Source organism: Cornus florida, unplaced genomic scaffold (assembly GCF_030987335.1).
Source record: "Cornus florida cultivar Cherokee Brave unplaced genomic scaffold, ASM3098733v1 CherokeeBrave_3.0.0_Hap2_Chr07, whole genome shotgun sequence".
NCBI lineage: Eukaryota > Viridiplantae > Streptophyta > Magnoliopsida > Cornales > Cornaceae > Cornus > Cornus florida.
The window spans coordinates 24062755-24083252 of record NW_026775577.1 but is presented as its reverse complement, the minus strand read 5'-3'; the positions used below and the strand labels follow the sequence as shown (position 1 = coordinate 24083252).

The 20498-nt window shown below is 33.6% G+C and overlaps 1 protein-coding gene across 1 annotated transcript; it reads left to right on the top strand.

Moving 5' to 3' along the window:
- The first annotated feature begins 14196 nt into the window (after positions 1–14196).
- Positions 14197–17177, top strand: LOC132316437 (methyl jasmonate esterase 1-like). Its single transcript, XM_059814912.1, has 4 exons — positions 14197–14337; positions 15227–15724; positions 16665–16796; positions 16899–17177. The coding sequence occupies exons 1-4, from the start codon at positions 14197–14199 to the stop codon at positions 17175–17177; spliced, it is 1050 nt and encodes a 349-aa protein (XP_059670895.1).
- The last annotated feature ends 3321 nt before the right edge of the window (positions 17178–20498 follow it).

Sequence of the window (20498 nt, the reverse complement as noted above, 5' to 3'; positions counted from 1 at the left end):
GAGATTTATGAGAGCAAGAAATGCTCATTAGAGGATATATATGCATGATTCTTATAAAGAAAATTTAAGACAAGGTAGTAATTGTTATCTATGTGGTGTACATGTTTAGTGGTACATTGAAAAGGTCGACCGAGAAGGACTTGAATAACTTACCCAAAAAAAGGACTTGAATATATATGCCAAGTCCAAATTTAGTTTCTAAATTATGGTTTTGGGTATGCAAAATGATTGAGAGTTCGATAGTGAGAGTTGTTAACATGATGATGTCGGCTCCTATTCACATAGAATCAGTTGATCGCTACTCTGCTGACAAAGAATAAATACGGGTTGGTATCTCGGGTTATTTATAATAAGGGGAGATGATCAAGTTATACCAGTGGATTTCCAGAAATATATGATTAAAAATAGGACTTCGATCCTCTAAGTTAAATATTCTTTAAGTTATCCTGAGTTGAATTCGTTACAGATTGACAAGTGACATTTAAAATTTATTTACTATTGGTGTTAAATCACGTCAACTAATTTAAAAAAATTTTAAAAACTGCATTGTTTTGAGATAAGGAAAATTTACCAAAGTTTAAAAAATGCACCGTTTTGAATTAAGGAAAATTCACCATACTCTAACGACGTTTAATGTCATTATCTCTCCCTCATCTTTTCCAAAAAAGATCATCCCTTTCTCTCCTATTGCTCATTCCCACGATTACTACAACAAATTAGGTAATCACTAGCGTTCTTGTAGGAGTGCTGGTAATGATGTGCTTTAGCGAATGGTGGTATATATGTGCTTAACCGGCATTTGTTAAAAGAACACTGGTAAGTGCAAAATTTGGAGCGGCAAAATTTGGCGCTCTAGTATTATTTCACTTTACTATTTGCTTAATTTATCATTTTTTTTCTAACTTTACAATCTCTTCAGCCTCCCCAATCATCTCCATCTCTATTCTCGTTCTCAACTCTGAACTTGTCCTCTCTCTGTCTCCACAACTGCAAACTACAAAATCTACAAACTTCAAGCCCTAAGTTTCTTTTCAGCCTCCCCAATCACCTCCATCTCTATTCTCGTTCTCAACTCTGAACTTGCTCTCTTTCTGTCTCTGCAACTGTAAACTATAAAATCTATAAGAATCAGAAGTTCAAAACCCATATACTTCAGTTTATCTATCTGTCTGCTAGAATCAAAAGTTCAAAACCTATTAACCATATCAAAACCCATATCGGCATATCATTTCAGATTGTTTAAAAAATCAAAACCCATATCTTTCAGTTTCCATTGCCCGTTGTTCCAATTCGGGTTCGCCGTTCATAAGCTTTAGCCGCTGGCCCGCTGTCTCTCAACTCTCAAGCTTGCCCCATTGAATACGCAAGTATGACACCAGTTTTATCGAAGGAATACGTAGGCCTTCTCCTCTCTCTCTCTCTCTACACACACATATCTTTATATATATAAATGTTTCTCTTACGAATTCATGTTTGATTCTATAATTGTAGATAATGTTAGCCCTCTCATGGTCTTAATGGACACAAACCCTGTGATAACCTTATGGGCGGGTGTGCCGTGGGCGGGTGCGAGAGACACTGTCAGGCTACCACACTAGCGAGCTACGGGTGCACAGTCCCACATCGCCTGGGTAGAGGAAAGGTGAAGTACTTATATATAGGTGTGTCACTCTAATGGGTATGAGGCCTTTTAGGGAGAAGCCTAAGAGCAAAACCGTGCGGGCTCAGACCTAAAGCGAATAATATCATACCATGTGGTGGAGTGGGTCGTTAAAAATGGTATCAGAGCCTGACCCAGCCGGAAGTGTGCCGACGTGGACGTCGGGCCCCCAAGGGGGGTGGATTATGATGACCTTGCGAGCGGGTGTGCCGTGGGCGGGTGCGAGAGACACTGTCAGGCTACCACACTGGTGAGCTACGGGTGCATAGTCCCACATCGCCTGGGTAGAGGAAAGGTGAAGTACTTATATGTAGGTGTGTTACTCCAATTGGTATGAGGCCTTTTGGGGTGAAGCCCAAGAGCAAAACTGTGCGAGCTCAGACCCAAAGCGGACAATATCATACCATGTGGTGGAATGGGTCGTTACAAACCCTTTCTTTTGGAGCACAACAACCAACACTCTTTCACTCTCCAAGTTCCTCTCTCTCGTAACTCTTCTATAAACCGTAACTTTCACTCTCTAAAACTAATATTCCCTAATTCACTGACGACTCTCATCTTCACAAATTCACACATGTCCTTTCATTCTTGAACTCTATCCTACTTTTCAACCAAGTCAATCAAGTTGTCGTAATCGCCACGGGCTTCAATTCATGTGAGTACGTTTATGATTCGTCTTCAAATGAGGTTGTACACAATCGGAGGGTAGAGAGTTTGTTGCAAAGGTTAGAGAAGTTTGTGATTGAGGATGAAAAGCTGAGCAAGGACGAGTCAGTTGATGGGATTAGAGCTTCACTGTTATCAGGTTCTTTGTTAATGGCCCTTTTTTGTAGCCTTATAATTGATTGCTCATACATTCATTGCTTTTATATGTATATATATTGTAAAAAAAGATTATTTGATTTGACTTTTATGAACAGATATACAGAGGGTTTTCTGCTTTGGACGGCTTCACCCCCAGCCTTAAGTGAGTTCTTATAGTTTATGCAAATTGTTACAAGTGTGTGTGCTGTTTCAGGAAATTTGTATTGCTATAACTATTTCTGTTAACTTATTTTAATGTGCAAAATTGAGCAATTATTTTAGTAGAATTTTGGATTTTACAATGCAGTATCTATATAATATATATACCTACCTGATGAGCAATTATATTTCTGTTACTTCTATAGATTAATTGTCTGTGTAAAATATTAGAGAGCTTTGTGTTTAAAAAACAAAAGAAGAAAGTTAAAGATAGATAGATTTGAGAATAACTTACAGCACCACGGCATGCATGAATTTTATTGATCACTTATATATAATGTGACCAACATTTGTAAGCTGGGTAGTAAAAATCATTGTGGTTATATTATATCACAAATATTGAACTTTTCCCTTATCAACAACATTGGCAACTTAATGCAACAAAACATTTTCTTGAATGGAAAGCAAAATTGTTTTTTCTAATTCTGTTTTTCTCTCTTTTGCATTGTAAAAGGCAAAAACAGAGTCTTCAGTGACTGCTGATTATGGAGGCAACTTGGACTGGGGAGATGATAATCCTTCGATTTTCATAATGAATATTGTCAATAGCTTAGGAGGAGAATTCCAATTAACGAATGGTTATGGCCTCGATAAGGCTCCACAAGTAATGAAGGTAAGAGTTTTATATATTATGCTACAATACAAACCATGTGCAGTGTGTTTGATTATATGGAAGAGCATATCAACAAGTCTATCAGCTGCAAAATAATTTTTTCAGAATTATTTCTATTGAAAAAAGTATTTATAATAAAGCATATATTCCAATGGTCTGATATTTGCTTTATAAAGCATCCAACTTGGTACCTTTTTAGCATAACAATGTAGGATGCAGGAGATTGCTTCATCAACTATAGTATCCATATGGCACTAAAGCCAAATGGTGATAAAAAGGAGCCAACCACAAGAATGTAATAGCACTTTATTACTTTTCTTTTTCTTTTTCTTTTCCTCTATTTCATACCCAAAATTTAAACCATCAAAGATTCTATCGTCTTTAGGATTTATTCCACTCCGAAAATTGATTCCATTTGATTTCATTATATTGAGATTACTAGGAAAGTCACAAACAAATTCTTTAATTTTGTATTCTCATCCTTAATAGTGACAATGAAATTACTAGGAAATCATGCAAAACAAAGCTAAAAAAATAATTATCCCAAGCATAATATAGAAAAGATATAAGAAATTCAAAATAAACATTGAGCATTGAGCCAAAATAAAGCTAAGTGAAATAAACTTACTAAAGTAATTAGACAGTAATCAATTTTTTGAAGTCATTGACATTATAAATATTTGGTTAGCAATTTGCGGTTCTTGCATAGGGCACATCATCATGCAACAACAACTTGATAATAATAATAATCATATTAATAATAGTAGTAGTTTGCAACTGCTATGATTAATTTTGCTGGATCTTAGGTTATTGTTGGTTTACTTAATATGTTGGAACTTTGGAATTGTACAGTTCCCATAAATGTTCCATTTTTTTCCTCATGGTGTTATATTTATTAAAATGTTTGATTAAAATTGATTAACTAGCCAAATTAATCTTTAATGAGATCTTCTTTTTTTTTTTCTTTTTTTTTAAATCTAAAATTTATTAGATCTCTCTCTCTTCTTCCCCTGTTTGGTGAATTTAACTTTTTTCTTATAGTTACATAAAATATAATATCTAGCTTGGTTGTTTAGATGGAGTGAAAGATCAAATATGGTCATACATTACAACTTGGGGTTCTTCCAACTGTTTCTATCCCATAATAAATGATGTTTTCATGGTGTGCTATTATGAATTTAGCACAAGGTGTTGGTTTAAAAACTTGAGCAATTGAAGATGCCAGTTTTTTTGTCATGTTAGGGGTAAAATCATATTGTGGAACTGTGAAGCAGCTTGAAAGTCCTCATCTCCATCCCTGCTCAACGTTTTACTTTTATTCATTTTGCTCTTATAAGTAATCATGAATTTGTAGTTCTATCTTTCTTATCCTACTTTGAAATCTTGCCTGTGGAATATCTTTTGGTTGCGACTTCTTATTTTAATTACTTTAGATTTGTTGTTGTGGCTTGATAATTTGACCTTGACTATATTTGTTTCATTGTTGCTTACTCAGTATCATGGGAAATATTTCATATTACAATTGGCTTGACATATTGCTGTTATCAATTTGCCTGATCTGGAAATTTTGTTTTGTTGTCTTTGACATTGGTACATGGTCAATCAGGATAAGATTTTTTCATGGGCTTTTGATGTGAAACTATTTATTCCTTTAATTTGAAATATCCCTGAAGTTTTGAACTGTGTAGGTTGGCAGATAAACTATGGGGTTTCATTTGTTTATATATGTATAAGAATATAAATGATTCTAATAACATAACTAATAGTAAATTTTTGAAATTATTAGCCCTTAACTACTGCAAAGCCCTTATAGACTTGTACTCCACACCTGATCCAGGAGGTGCAAGAGTTTGAGATATCAAATTGCCTATTTCCACAACAATTGTTCTTTAATTGTTCTTTTTCCCATAAAGTTTGGAATTCAATGGCTGAGGCAATTTCTCTCAACTAGCATGGCATGACAAATTTGAATGATATTATTGTTTGGACTTCTGCTAACTGTTAGGTTAAGAAGAATTGATCCCATCAGCTGCACAAAATTTCCCTTGTTTCATTGTTACTCGTGATTCCAATGGGATCACTTCTCTCTATATTGGTTGGGGACTTGATGGTAATGTTTCATTAGATCATGTTGTGAGTTGAATGTGTTAATTTTTTTATTATTATTTAGGACTTAAATTGAAATTGGTTTATACTTGTCCTGTTTATCTTTAATCTCAGTTTGGATTTCATCGGAACTGAAAGGTTTGAATGATGACTGTAAGCACTTCGAGAGTTTTCTTCCTGGTCACTTATACTCGAGCAAACAGGGAGGCCTTCGCCAATGGTATAACCCTCCTTGGTTCTTTGAGGCTTTTCCATCAACGCCATATGATCCACTTGTTTAATAAGGCGTGCTTTTGAAAATGTTAGATTCATGAACTTTTTACCATTATTTATAAAAATTATAAGTCATTTTAATCATTCACTTTTTACCACTTATTCAGGAAGGCTGACTGTGTATGCTTTATGAATGTTTGAAGGAGGAATTATGGAGTTGTATTTGTTTCTTGTGAATTAGGGAGTTGTACGTGTTGGTTATGATCATAGGAGTTGTATGCTTTAAAAGAGTTGCAATATTTGATTGATCATATGAATTTGCATCTATTCCAGCCACATATACATATTGGCAGTAAACAAATGTTCACTAAACAAATAAACAAATATAAAGGCAGCGAACAATAGGTTATTTATAAAGAGAAAAAAATATATATATACAAAAAACATAAAATGACCCTTTACCAGCGCTTTTTTAAGAAGCGCTGGTAAAGAGGAAAAAAAAAAAAAAAAAAAAAGACATAAAATGACCCTTTACCAGTGCTTCCTAAAAAAGCACTAGTAAATACCCTATACCAGCGCTTCTTAAAAGCGCTGGTATAGGGTCTTTACCAGTGCTTTTGAAAAAGCGCTGGTAAAGGCCTACCGACGCTGGAATAACCAGCACTTTTTCAAAAGCACTGGTAATTGAATTACCAACATTTTTTTAGACTTTCACCAGCGTTTTTGAGCGCTGGTAAAAAAAAAAAAAAAAAAAAAAAATGACCATTTACCAGTGCTTTTCTAAGAAGCGCTGGTATAGGGTCTTTACCAATGCTTTCTAAAAAAGCACTAGTAAATACCCTATACCAATGCTTGTTAAAAAGCGTTGGTAAAAGGGTCTTTACCACTTTTGAAAAAGCACTGGTAAAGGCCTACCGACGCTGGAATCACCGGCGCTTTTTTAAAAGCGTTGGTAAAATGCTAGTAATTGAATTAACAGCGTTTGTTTAGACTTTCACAAACATTTTTGAGCACTAGTGAAAGCCATAACTGTTGTTGGGGGGAATATTTTGCACCAAAAATGAATGTTCTTTGCTATAGAACTAAGATGGACGAAAATGTGATTGTTGCAACTTTTACTGGCAATAGTAATGATTGGAAAAGAATATATATATATATATATATATATATATATATAAGCATGAATATTGATGGAGTTTGGAAAATACAACCAAAAGCCCTATATATAGAAAAGATTGATGGAGTTTGGAAAATACAACCAAAAGCCCTATATATAGAAAAGATTGATGGAGTTTGGAAAATACAACCAAAAGCCCTATATATAGAAAAGATTGATGGAGTTTGGAAAATACAACCAAAAGCCCTATATATAGAAAAGATTGATGGAGTTTGGAAAATACAACCAAAAGCCCTATATATAGAAAAGATGAGAGAGAACGTCGGTCAGGTTAAAAGAGAAACAGAGATCATCGCGACTTGTTTAAGATAGGAATAAAGAGGAGAGAGAGGGAGGATCTTTTTTTGGAAAAGATGAGGGAGAGATAACAATGTTTAACGTGGTTATAGTACGGTGAAATTTTTTTAATTCAAAACGGTGCATTTTTTAAACTTTAGTAAATTTTTCTTATTTCAAAATGATGTAGTTTTCAAATTTTCTTTAAATTAGTTGACGTGGTTTAACACCAGCAGTAGATAGATTTTAAATGTCACGTGTCAATTTGTAGCGAATTCAATTTAGAATAACTTAGAGAATATTTAACTTAGATGATCCAAGTCCTCGAGGAATAACCCTCCAAAAGAAGTGAAGTTTATAGCTATATCTGATCATATCTTTGAAACCCATAGAGCTTTACCTCACTTTGCAACAGATTGTTTATAAATATGATTGAATGTGTGTTATTATGTGAGTTCATTCGTAATTAAGCTTTGTACACACAAATTTTGTAGTCTGCAAATAAAGAACAAAATAGGGAGAAAAAATAATATTTTATTAATTTGGGAAAATTGGAGTACAATCCTCTACAATATTCTATACAAAGAATAAGGTCCTCTGATTCGAACTTATTTGTTTGTTGGATTCAAGTGCTATTGCAGCTTGATCTTGAATTGAGTTGTTGATAATCTTCTTCAAGTATTTGTAGCCGAGGAAAACCGCCGATGATTTTTGATCGAGGGCTGACGAAACTTGATCTCGAACAGTGTCGTGTGGTGATTCATCAAACTTGTTGAATCACGGAGAAAAAAGGGCACGATTTTGATGTGCTTGTTGTTCTTTGTTGAATTTGAGGAAGACCAGTATGACTTTGGATTAAATGTGCTTGTTGTTCTTCGTCTTCAAAGAATTTGTGGAAGAACAGCAGGGCTTTGGTTGTGCTTGTTGTTCTTTGCATTCAGAAGATTTGTTGAATTTGATGAAGAACGTCACGGCTTTGGTTGTGCTTTTTGTTGATCACCGTGGAATTTTGATAAAGAATGGAACGATTTGATGTGCTTGTTGTTCTTCACCTTAATTCAGGTTTGGATGTTCAGGATGAATGTCAGTAGAGCTTCTGTATTTCTCTCTGGAATTCTGAATTTATATCCCCTCAGGATTTCTGGCCCTTAGGATTTCTGATTCTCTAAATTTCTGGACCCCTTCCTCCTTCCTCTGGGCCTCTATTTATAGGCTTCTAGGATTAATAGGATGATGACACATGTCCTCTCCTGATAAGGACAAAATCATAACTGGACAGGCCGGCTATGTTGTGATGATTATCTATAAAATAATTATTCTTAATATATTTTATTAGGAATAATTATCTTTTTATTGAATCATCTTGGTTGGGCTAATTAAATAATTTAAGTTGACCAAGTTTGGGCCAATTAAATAATTTTATTAAACATGAGACCCATATTTGATGGGTTAATTTGTCAAAACAAAAGTCCATAATATTTTAGTGTCTATAAATTGCCCTCACTTCGAGTTCCATATTTGACAAGATTTGTCTCCTTTTTCAAGTGGGACTTGAATTATCTAATTTGGTCTTTGAATTGTAAAAGGCTTTCCTATCCAACTTTAGATTATAATTTTACTTTCCCATTTGAACTGAATTATAAAAATCTCAATACAAATAGAAGATATTTTATTGTCTATATATACCTATCCATGTTATAGGGTTAGACATCAATTCCAAAGCCTCTGAAGATTTGTTAGATTGCGGTCTCTACTCGAACAAATAATCAGTATTACTTTTTTTTTTTTTTTTTTCTTTTTCTAAACATATACGACTGCCCCTCCTGGTGATGCCCCTATAGTTGTCCCTGTCCAGTATGAGGTGCTCCATTCTACTGAGTGGGAACTCACTCTCTCTAAACTTCTGAATTACCCTTGTGCTTCTTCTAAGGCCGTTGGCCCTGAAATCTACCCTTGTCATTTTGTCGGTTCCCATTATCATTCACTTTCTTAGTTGGCTGATTAGTAGAGTCTTTGCCACCCTACTTCTCACCCCTAGTCTTTCTGAAATCTACATTCAGCTGATAAAGATGTAAAGTTGCGTCCATCATTTAAGCATAAGTAGTGTAGGCTGGACTACCTGTAATAGATCACTTAATAGACCATATCAATCCATTAACAAAACTAGTACGTTTCTTATCTTCTGTATCTACCTCATCTGGAGTAAAAAGTGATAAGCGTGTAAACTGTTGCTCATACTCTGCTACTGACATATTCCCCTGTTCTAAGTTAAGGAACTCCGTCTTCATAGCTGTCCTAATCGCATATAGAAAGTACTTCTCATCGAAGTGAGTACTGAACTGATCATCAATGAAGTCTTTTCCTCTATGGAAGTAACTGACTCCTACCATTGGAGTGCATCCCTAACAAGCTTAAAGGTGGCAAACATCTACTTCTGAACCTCTGTGCACTGAACCAAGCAAAGGTGTCGCTCGATATCCTTCTTCTACTGGTGAGCTACTTTTGCATCGATGGAGCCTGAGAACTCAGGTGGGCTCCCCTTTGTGAAAGAACTCTTAGCCTTCTCCCAAGGATCTGTCCGAACCACTGGTACTGGTATAGGTGCCTACTGAACCTGTGGCTGATTCCGAAGTGCAGTTGCTACACCTGCTTCTATAGCCCGAGTAATGAGGTCATTTATATGAGGAAGATACACTAGATCCCTGCCCTGATTGTAGCCCTGATCCTGAAACTTCTGAGTTTGTTATACTTCCTCATGCTCGATGTGTAACTGATCATCCTCCTCTGGAAACTTAGGCAGTTGTTGGTCTTCCGCAACTCACTGACATTGTAGGAGATATCGCTGCCTATGTGTCACTCTCCTTTGCTGCCTGTTTCCTTGCATGTCTCTCATCCTCTTCTAACGTTAACCATTCTGTTAACACAAAACGATAGACATTAGAATGATTATAACGGACAGTAAAGGAATACAATGAATCCTAAACTGAAGCTTTAAATAAAAGAGTACACAACGCGAAATTCACACAATGAAAGATACCATAGGGACACTTGAACCTAGAGTGCTCTGATACCAACTATGATACCTCCTAATTTCGGAACACAGGTTGATCAAATCTGCGCACAAAATCAGAGAATATCAAAACAATTAAAATATTTAAACATGCACAAATTACAAAATGAAATAAAGAATAAAATAATGCTCTGAAGAAAACTAATAAATAGTAAATCCACTAATAACTCTCCAATGGTTATGTGATCAACTTTCGGATCATCACTGACGCACCGGGTTGCAAAACTTGGGCCGTCACAGGTTACAACTCAGGAATCCCGTAACTCAAGAACCCCTTAACCAAAAGTCATTATTCAGAATTTCAGAAATAATTACTAATGTCAAATAAAGTAATAATATCCTACTTTGAAATAAATCGAAAAAATAAACAAGTCCTCTAGCTGCGGATCTTCAATCTTGAGACTTGGACCTCTAGTAACCTGAAAGATAAAAATAAAATGGTTTAAACCCACGAGCAAGTTCTCCCTACCAAGTCTCTAAAAACCAATAAACAAATCATTTATACCAAAACTAACCCTAATAAAGTTTTAATTTTAATATCTACGATGACACACACACACACACACACACACACACACACACACACATATATATAAATACTTATATATAATACAATACTCCTATCCATTAATAGGTTCATTAATTTGTCAAAACCATTAACCAATGATTAATTAATAATCATACATAAACCAATCCACTAATATATTTTTCTTTTAAAAAGAAACTCCTCTAACCTTAATTCCATCATAAACAGAAATTTAATCATTTAAGCAATAAATTACAATCAAAGAAATAATACATTAAATTCAAATCCCAACAATGATTTTGATTATTTAAATCACATAGCCACGATATATGCCTTGGCAATTCATCCATGCCTTTACCATTATTATTTTATTAATATTATAAAATAATATAACTACCCTTTTTAAATAATAAATTATTCTAGTATACGAATATCTATAAACTCCAAATTATATACACAATAACCCTATATGCAATTTAAACATATAATGCACATAGCCATTAACTTTTGCTTTGGCAAATCAACCATGTCATTACAAATCTATTTATTTATACCTTGGCAATTCAACCATGAGTCCTTAAGTATAGATATTTATACTTTTAAATTAGCAATTCATCCATGTTTCCTATGTATATATTTTATTTATACAAATATTTAGGCAATATATTTATACATTTGGCAACTCATCCATGCCTACAATTCAACCATGTATCAAACCTTAAAATTAATTTAACAATAAAACAAATCATACATACGCATTCCATGCATATTATATGCATATCATTAATTTAATAACTAGCCTATTATGATTTAATCAACCATACTACGATATCAAATAACAGTAATAAGATTAATACTCTTAAATGATATATATACATATATAAGTATGTATAATATATGTATATGTATAATAACATCTATAATAATAATCCTTGATTATTTAAATTATATATATATATATATATATATATATATATATATATATATATATTTGCACACACACCTCATTCAATGGCAAAATATTAATTAATTACCTTGTGCAAATAAATGCAACTAAATAACTTAGTAACACTCTACGACTCTCAAAACCGTAAAAATATCTCCTCTAGTGGTTGCCTTCAACACTGTTAAGCTTAAAATCAGTTCTGGGATGTCATCGGACCCCACAAGAACTTTTCGGGACCCAAACACTTCTTCACGTGCCACCAGATGCTCATACTCTTGCTGCACTTATCTCCACGCACCACCGGTCACTGGCTGCTGTCCTCACGCGCCTACACGCGTTGCACACGCTCCTGATTTGGTCCTCTGCGTGTGCTGGCCTCTCCTCATTGGTTGCCCTTCCTTGTCTTGGTGAGCTCGTCCACACTGAATCTCCATTCACCCTTTAGATTGCATCCAGTGGTCAAATCTTGCAGGCGCACCATTTATTCATGGACCGCGCCGCATCAGATCTTCTCGCTGTTGACTGGACCTTACCAATGGTCCAGACCTGTTATGCACCCAAATTCTATTCGCCGCACCACACCACAATCACTTCTAATCATCAGGACCATTTAATGGTCCTGATTTAAGCCCACCAAGGCGCTGTGCACCTTGCCATACTGAATCCCAGCCCCTTTGTGGATGCGCCGATCCCCATGATGCTCTAGTTAATTAAATTCAACCTAAAATAATCATAAAACAATTCCTAAAAATCCAGAAAAATATAAAATAAATCCATAAAATTTCAGTAAACTTTTAGAAATTCTACAAACCCTAATTACCCTTCTTGGGTTATAAATCAAGCCTAATAGTTGATTTTAATCCATTTATAATAATTAATCATGCTAAACATAATTAAATCAACATTAAAAAAATTACAAAAAATAAAATTTAATTAATATAACCTTACATACAAAACTAAATTATCATAACAATACATATATATATTCACATGTTTAAATTTATAATTTTGCGAAGAATAAAATTGTTCATCTAATCCGATTAATAAATTATTTTTAATCAACAAAATAAAAAATATAATTTTGATACTCAAGGTGATAGGTTTATGAATTTTAAGAGGAGAAGTAGAGAAGAACTCGCCTGCCTCTTCTAAATCCGGCCTCCTCTTTCTCTAATTCGGCCTCCTCTTTGTCAGCTCTTCTTCTTCTCTCTCTATCACTCTTATTTTTCTAACGTGGAAAACTTTTAACCTTAAAGCCTTATGTGTATATTTATACACATTAAAATTCAAATCTTATTCCTATTATGACTACCAAATAAAATAATAAAAATAATAATCTTCAAATAATAAACATATATACACATATATATTATATAATATATATATATATATATATTCCTTCCATAAATAATCATTAGTTAAATAAATTATATATACATATATATATATATCAATATATATATATATATCCTTATATAATAATTATTAATTAACTGAATTTATATACATATAATAAAGCAAAGATAATTATTTAAATATCTTTTATATACATGGGCCTTTATTAGTTAACCCAACAAGGCTTCATTCAAGCCCAAGACGACATCCCTTGATCCCAATTCTCTCAAGTCCAAACCAATTAATTTAAATAAATAAAATAATTAAATTAAACATATTAAATAAATAATTCACACAAACTTAAATACAATCAAATCAAATAAACAATTCACTCATAGCATTCCACAAATCAAACATCATATATCACTTCAACAAATATAATTACTAAATATAATTTAATTAAAATAAGACAATTAATTTAAGTACTTAATTAAATAAAACAAATTATTTAAAAAAATAAAATAAAAGCAATTAATCACAATTAAATCAAACAAATCATTTAAAAATAAACTAAAAGTAATTAATCCCAATTTGTTGCCTGTAGAATTCGTCTTTTGCAGCTTTCGACAGACATCAATGGTGTGACCTTGCCAGCCGCAATAATCACATCTGAGGTGTGCTCGACATGTCTCTGAAGTGTGCCCAATTTTCTCACAAGTTCCACATTTCAGATGAGGATTTTTGGGTGCGAAAGTCCTCTCAAAGTTTCGTGAGTTGTTTTTCACAGCAAAAGCTGAAGCTTTAGCCAGTGGTGTGCCTCCCTTCGATATCCGTTGCTGCTTTTCATCCTGGTGGATGAGGGAATAAGTTTTATCGACGGTAGGAAGTGGATCCATGAGCAGAATCTACCCTCGAACAGTAGCGTAGACTTCATAGAGTCCCATGAGGAATTTCATGGTCTTTTGATTCTATTGAAGCTGGAAATTTTCTTTCATAATGCCACATGTGCTTGTTCGAATACAACACAATGCATCACATTCGTCTCAAAGGCCTTTAAGTTTGGTGTAATAAGCCCTAAAGTCATGTTGTCCTGGACTCCTGCGTACAATCATGAGTGGCTTCTTTAACACGAAAAAAGATGAACACTGTTAGTGTATGAAAAACGATCTTTTAAATCGAACCAGATTTCATGAGCACTTTCATTGTATATTATGCTTGCTCCAATATCCTGCGAGATTGAATTAAACAGCCATGCTTTTACAAGATTATTGCAGTGCCTCCACTGTTGGAGTTCTATGGTGGAAGTCTCCAGTGGCTGTTGATGGTGCCATTGACGAAGCCTTCTTTGTTCTTGATGTTGAGAGCCATGAGCATGGCACGGCTCCAAGTGCTGTAATTTTCTACATTCAGCAGTAGGGGCAGAGGCAGAAATTTGGTTGGGGGATAGGCATGTTAACAATGATAAATTAATTTTTTTCAACCAGGCTGAAAATGTAATAGTTAATTTTTTTCAACCAGGCTGAAAATGTAATAGCGTAATAACAATGTATTAGAATAAGTGAATAAAAAATGAATAAAAGAGAGAAAAGAAAGAGAAGGTTATTACACATAAATTATGCATGCATAAATTTGTTTCACTATATTTGTTAATTAATAATATGAAAATATATTTACAATACAATAAGTAATTTAGATCCTAAATTAGAGCATATATTACATTCCTATATAAATGGAAACAAATCAGGAAGCAATCCCAAATTTTGTGCACTTGTTGACTTTACATTTCTTTACAAGAATTCAACTAAACCCATATATAAAATCTGTATGTTTACAAAGATTGCACATCATATATTCATCTTTGTCCTATCAAATTAGAGTATAAAACTCACACTCAAACTTAATAGTACAAAAATAGTACTTGTCTCAAAATTTTAATTAAACTCTTTCCCAATTCATGTTTATGAGTGTATGCAAAATAAATTAATTAAGCTTTGGAGTTGTTGTACTATTTATATTAGTATAGAGAGAAGGTGCATGTATTTAACTTAACTTTAATTAATTAAGTGATGTCACGTTAAATATTAATGACTTAGTGGATGGAATTACATCAACATGTTTAAAACCTTGAAGACTTGAAGTTAGACTAGTAAAGTCAACACTTAAAATCTTTGTAAATATAGAATGAATGATATGAAATTAATTTGAATGATAATTCTAACATCTTCATAGTTATAAATTAGACTTTGCTATATAAGAATTTCATAATCCCAAAATCAATTAGTTGGTAACTATTGAGACTATGCCTTCAATTCCATTCTTCATCTTCCTAGTCGCAGTATTCTTGCTCAACCCAAAATGCATATTAGAGTGCCGAGCCGGGGCGATCAGGCTTGAACGACCAATGGAACGAGAATTGGAGGGTACCAGAAAGCACTTTGTTCTAGTTCATGGGTCTAACCTTGGAGCATGGTCCTGGTACAAGCTTATCACCCTACTCAAATCCGCCGGTCACAACGTCACAGCCTTGGACCTTGCTGCAAACGGGAGGGACCCGAGGCGGCTTGATGAGGTCGCCTCCTTTTTTGAGTATACGCAACCATTGACCGACTTCATGGCCTCCCTGCCTAACGGGGAGAAGGTGGTCCTAATTGGTCACAGTTACGGTGGCTATTCCATTTCTCTAGCCATGGAGCGCTTCCCCGAAAAGATCCCCGTTGCAGTTTTCCTCACTGCCTTGATGCCGAATTATAAGGATCCACCCATTAACCTCCAAGAAGCAGTAAGAAAATCTCTATTAGCTTAAAATATCTGAACATAATTGTATCATATATGAAATTGAATGCATTTTCTTGAAAATTATATCGAAAAATTTAAGGGTATGCTTGGTTTGTAGATTTTAGACAACTATGACTTGAAAATCTGTATTTTCATAATTGAGCTTTTAGAATTTATGAAAAGATGCCTTTTTTACAAACAGAGTTTTTGTATAATTTTTTGGTTTTCAGTTCTGTGAAATTAGAAAACTGTTTTAAGAGTTACAACACCCTATATTTTGTTAATTTTTCATTTTAAAGTCAATATTTTGTTTAGGAAAGTTTAAGCTATAAATTAGTTTGATTTACTGGAGTTTGTCTATAAATTTGTCGGTAATGAGTTGAGACTTATGAGAGCAAGAGATGCTCATGAGGGAGAGTATACATGCATGATTCTATGTGTCGTACAGTGTTAAGTTCGAATTTAGGACTTGCTAGATTTGTCACTTAAAAAATTGTTCTCCACTTTTTTCTTTAACGAGTTTTTCAAAAAATAATTGTCAAAAAATTATCAACCAAAACGGTTTCTTTTTTCGACTTTCAATTATTGAAGAAAAGAAAATTATTTTCAAAAAACTAAACAAAATGCATACTTATTTTACGAAATTATAGCAGATTAGTTGTTAAACCATGTCAAACCTTATATCTATTTTGTTTATTATTGGATCTCTATGTATATGTTTACACATTTCTTCCTTTTTTCATGGCTTTTGTGCTCGAGAGCAGTTTTTCAACGCGACCTCGTCAAACAATGTACTGTTTTGGTATTTGTAACTTATTTTATAAAATTTATAGCAGATTAGTTGTTAAACCATGTCAATTCTTACATCTATTTTGTTTATTATTGAATCTTTGCACGTTTCTTTTTCTTCTTTTTTTTTAATGGCTTTTTGTCTTTGAGAGCAGTATTTCAACGCGACCTCGTCAGACTCTCTCTTAGATTCCACAATTGTATATGATTCGAATCATCAGCCCGTATCCGTACTCTTTGGTCCAAAATACATTGTAGCTAAGGTTTATAATGACTCCCCAACAGCGGTGAGGTTTGATCTGATCTCAAGAAATTTCATGCAAATAAATCCCTAAAAACAGCTAGCTCTTGTTTTTCTTGATGCATGTTCATGTATCTTTTGCATGCAGGACCAGGAATTAGCTATAACATTGGTGAGGCCAACTGGGTTTTACTTGAATGACTTAAAAAAGTCTCTACTGACACAGAATAAATACGGGTCGGTCACTCGTGTTTTTATAATAAGCGGAGATGATCAAGTCGTGCCAGTGGATTTCCAGAAATATATGATTAAGAATAATCCTCCTAAAGAAGTGATGTCCATAGCTGGATCTGATCACATGGTCATGACTTCGAAACCAGTAGAGCTTTACCACACTTTGCAGCAGATTGCTGATAAATATGATTGAATGTGTGTTACTGTGTTAATCCTTTACTAATTATACCTGAAGAATAGGAAATGTGTCATGTAATTTTATGAGTTCAACATCATTAAATCGCATACTTGTTGCAGAAATATATATAATGGGTAATATTGAATGTTCGATTTGAGAGATACTTGCCTACTGGATGATGAGTACGAAGTTCATACTTAGTAGCACAAAAAATAATATGATAAGTATTTTTTTATTGTAAAATAATAAAAAATAAAAGATTTAAGCGGCTATTGAGATTAAGCCAAACAGTATTCAAATCAAATCGTAATCCAATTCTTTGTTCCTCTTTTTCTCTCGTGCAGCCCTTATAAGGAATCACAACTTTCGATATCTTGTTCAAATCAAATCCATGGAACGAATTGGTTAAGATATTTGATTGTGGTGAGATTTGAAAGTTCTGTTGTAAACCTTGTGAAATATAAATTTGTAATGTGGCAAATTTTGTTGTCAAAACGAGTCCGATTGAATTATAAAGTTTTTGTTTGATTTGTCATGACTCAAGATCGGAAGCGGAATTGAAGAAGTGATCGTATTCATATCCATGATAATGAGAACATATTAGGAAGGTAAGTGAGTGTGTGAGAACACTTGCATGATTTCAAATTTAGGGTTTTGGAATTGTTTTGCCTAACTTGAACCGATTCAACTTTCTCTGAACCGGTTCAACTTTCAAAAGTGTTTTTCAAATGTTTACTTCTAGCCAACTTGAACCATTTCAACTTTCTCTAAACCGGTTCAACTTTCAAAAGTATTTTTCAAATGATCATTTCTGGCCAACTTGAACCGGTTCAACTTCTACAAACCTTTTTGGTAACTCTGTTTCCTGGTTTGTTTTGGCTTCCTATTTTAGATAAACCTCTTTTATAATGATCATGCGCGAAATTGACTTATTTCAAAGTATTTTTAGGTCTTCCAAAATTCTATATAATCTCACTAACATTATTCAAATAAACAAAAGAGAATATTAATTTATTTATTTGTTGAGCAATGCTACAATTGCCAGCATTGCCACAAGGATTCAGGGAGGAGACAATGTGAAGTTCACCATTCCACATCTATGTTAGTTGGTGTGTCAATTATATAAATTCTTATCTATTTTTTATTTTTAACCAATGCTTAGAATCGATCTCCTAATTCCACCATTGCTTTTTAAATTACTTTGTCAACACTTTTATTTTTTTAATTAAGAGGTAAAGCTTGTTTATAGAAAAGAGAATAATGTACATACGCATCCAGCAGAGTACATCCAACGATCCTAAAAAACAAATGCTTATATGCATAATACCTATGTCTATTAGTCATAAATGGAATGTATACCGGTATCAGCTGCAAGCATCCAATGATCCTTGTCAACACTTGATTACTCTTTTGAAAATTCAAACACAAATGTTTATATGCATAATACCTATGTCGATTAGTAGAAAAAATAAATCTATTAAAATAGTGTTTATACGCCTATAATTGCTTTTTGAAGGTAATTAAAGTCTACAAGCAGAAGATAAATGATAACACCACATCTAGAATTCAACTAACCCGTATATAAAATCTATACGTTTGCGAAGGATGCACGTTACTTTATGAAGTTATATATTCCTCTATGTCCAATCAAATTAGAGTATAAAACTCACACTCAACCTCAATAATAGTCTAAAACTAGTACTTGTCTCAAAATTTTAATTAAACACTTTTCCAATTCATGTTTATGAGAGTATATGCAAATATTAATTAAGCTTTGTAGGAGTAGTACTATTTATGTTAGTGTAGAGGGAAGGTGCATGTATTTAACTTAACATTAATTAATTAAGTGATGTACGTATATATATGTCACTTTAAGTACTACTGCTTTTGTCCCAAATTATATGTGCATGTTTAGAAATTAGAGTTTTTGAGGAGACATGCTATTAATGCATTGCCCCTTTTTAAAATTACCAAGTTGTCCATTTTAGTTTAGATATGCATAGTTACCAAGTTTGAATTTTTAAAAAAATTAAAAGGACAAAGATGGAAGGATAATTTTTATTTACTTTGACTTTTCAAAGTGGACAACTAAATTGAGACATTTAAATATGAGATAGTGGACTACTAATACGGAACAGAAATAGTATTAACGAAGTAGTGGCCGGAATTACATCATGTTTAAAACCTTGAAGCCAACACTTTAAAATCTTTGTAAATATAGAATGAATGATATGAAATTAATTTGAGACATAACCCTAACATCTACATGCTTATAAATTAGACTTTGTTATACAAGAATTTCATAATCGCAGCAACCCAAAATCATTTAGTTGGCAACTATTGAGACTATGCCTTCAATTCCATTCTTTGTCTTCCTAGTCCAAGTATTTTTGCTCAACCCTAAATGCATTTTCGAGTGCTGTGTCAGGGCGATCAGGCCGAAACGACCAATAAATGAGAATTGTAGGGTACTAGCTAGAAAGCACTTTGTTCTAGTTCATGGGTCAACCTTGGAGCATGGTCCTGGTACAAGCTTAATTATCACCCTACTCAAATCCGCAGGTCATAACATCATAGCCTTGGTATCAACCATTGATGGACTTCGTGGCTTGAACTGTTGGGTAGTGTTGCATACTTACCTATTTATACTCAATCATTTTTGTGAGATATTAATTTATTTTTTGGCAATTATCGTAGACATAACCAGTCCAAGTTAAGTTGTAATCTAGATTACTTGTTCTACAAGTCATCAAGTTCAACAGGGACTATAGAACTGGGAAGGAGTTCAAACTTACCATACTTGAAGAGTTTGTGAAGAAAAGGGTAAGAACACTACTTTAAGAAGGAATATAAACAAGATTGGACATTTTACACTTACCATTTTGATCTAAAATTCACGTAGAATGAAACAAGGCTGAAAGAATCGAAATTCAGGTCTGCCAACCTTGAACCAGTTAAGCTTCCTTGAACCAGTTCAAAATGCTAATGTTTGAGTCATTGTCAAACTTGAACCGGTTCAGCTTCCTTGAACTGGTTCAAGATGTCCTGATTGCTCTACAATTGCAGTTTTCTTTTTCTGAATTGTTTCCCAATTGGTCTAGATTTGTACCAAATCCTATGCACGAAATTTACCTTATTTTTAGAGGGATTAGGTCATTCTATACTCTATATAAACCATGTCATATACATTGGTTTAGATACGGCTTTTACATTATTATTCAGATATTATTCAAAGCCTTAGGAAAAGTATTTTTATAGAAAATCAGAGTTGATTTTTCTAATATTGTTCTAGAACACATACATATAAACACATAGTGAGTTTAGAGTTGTGGTGTT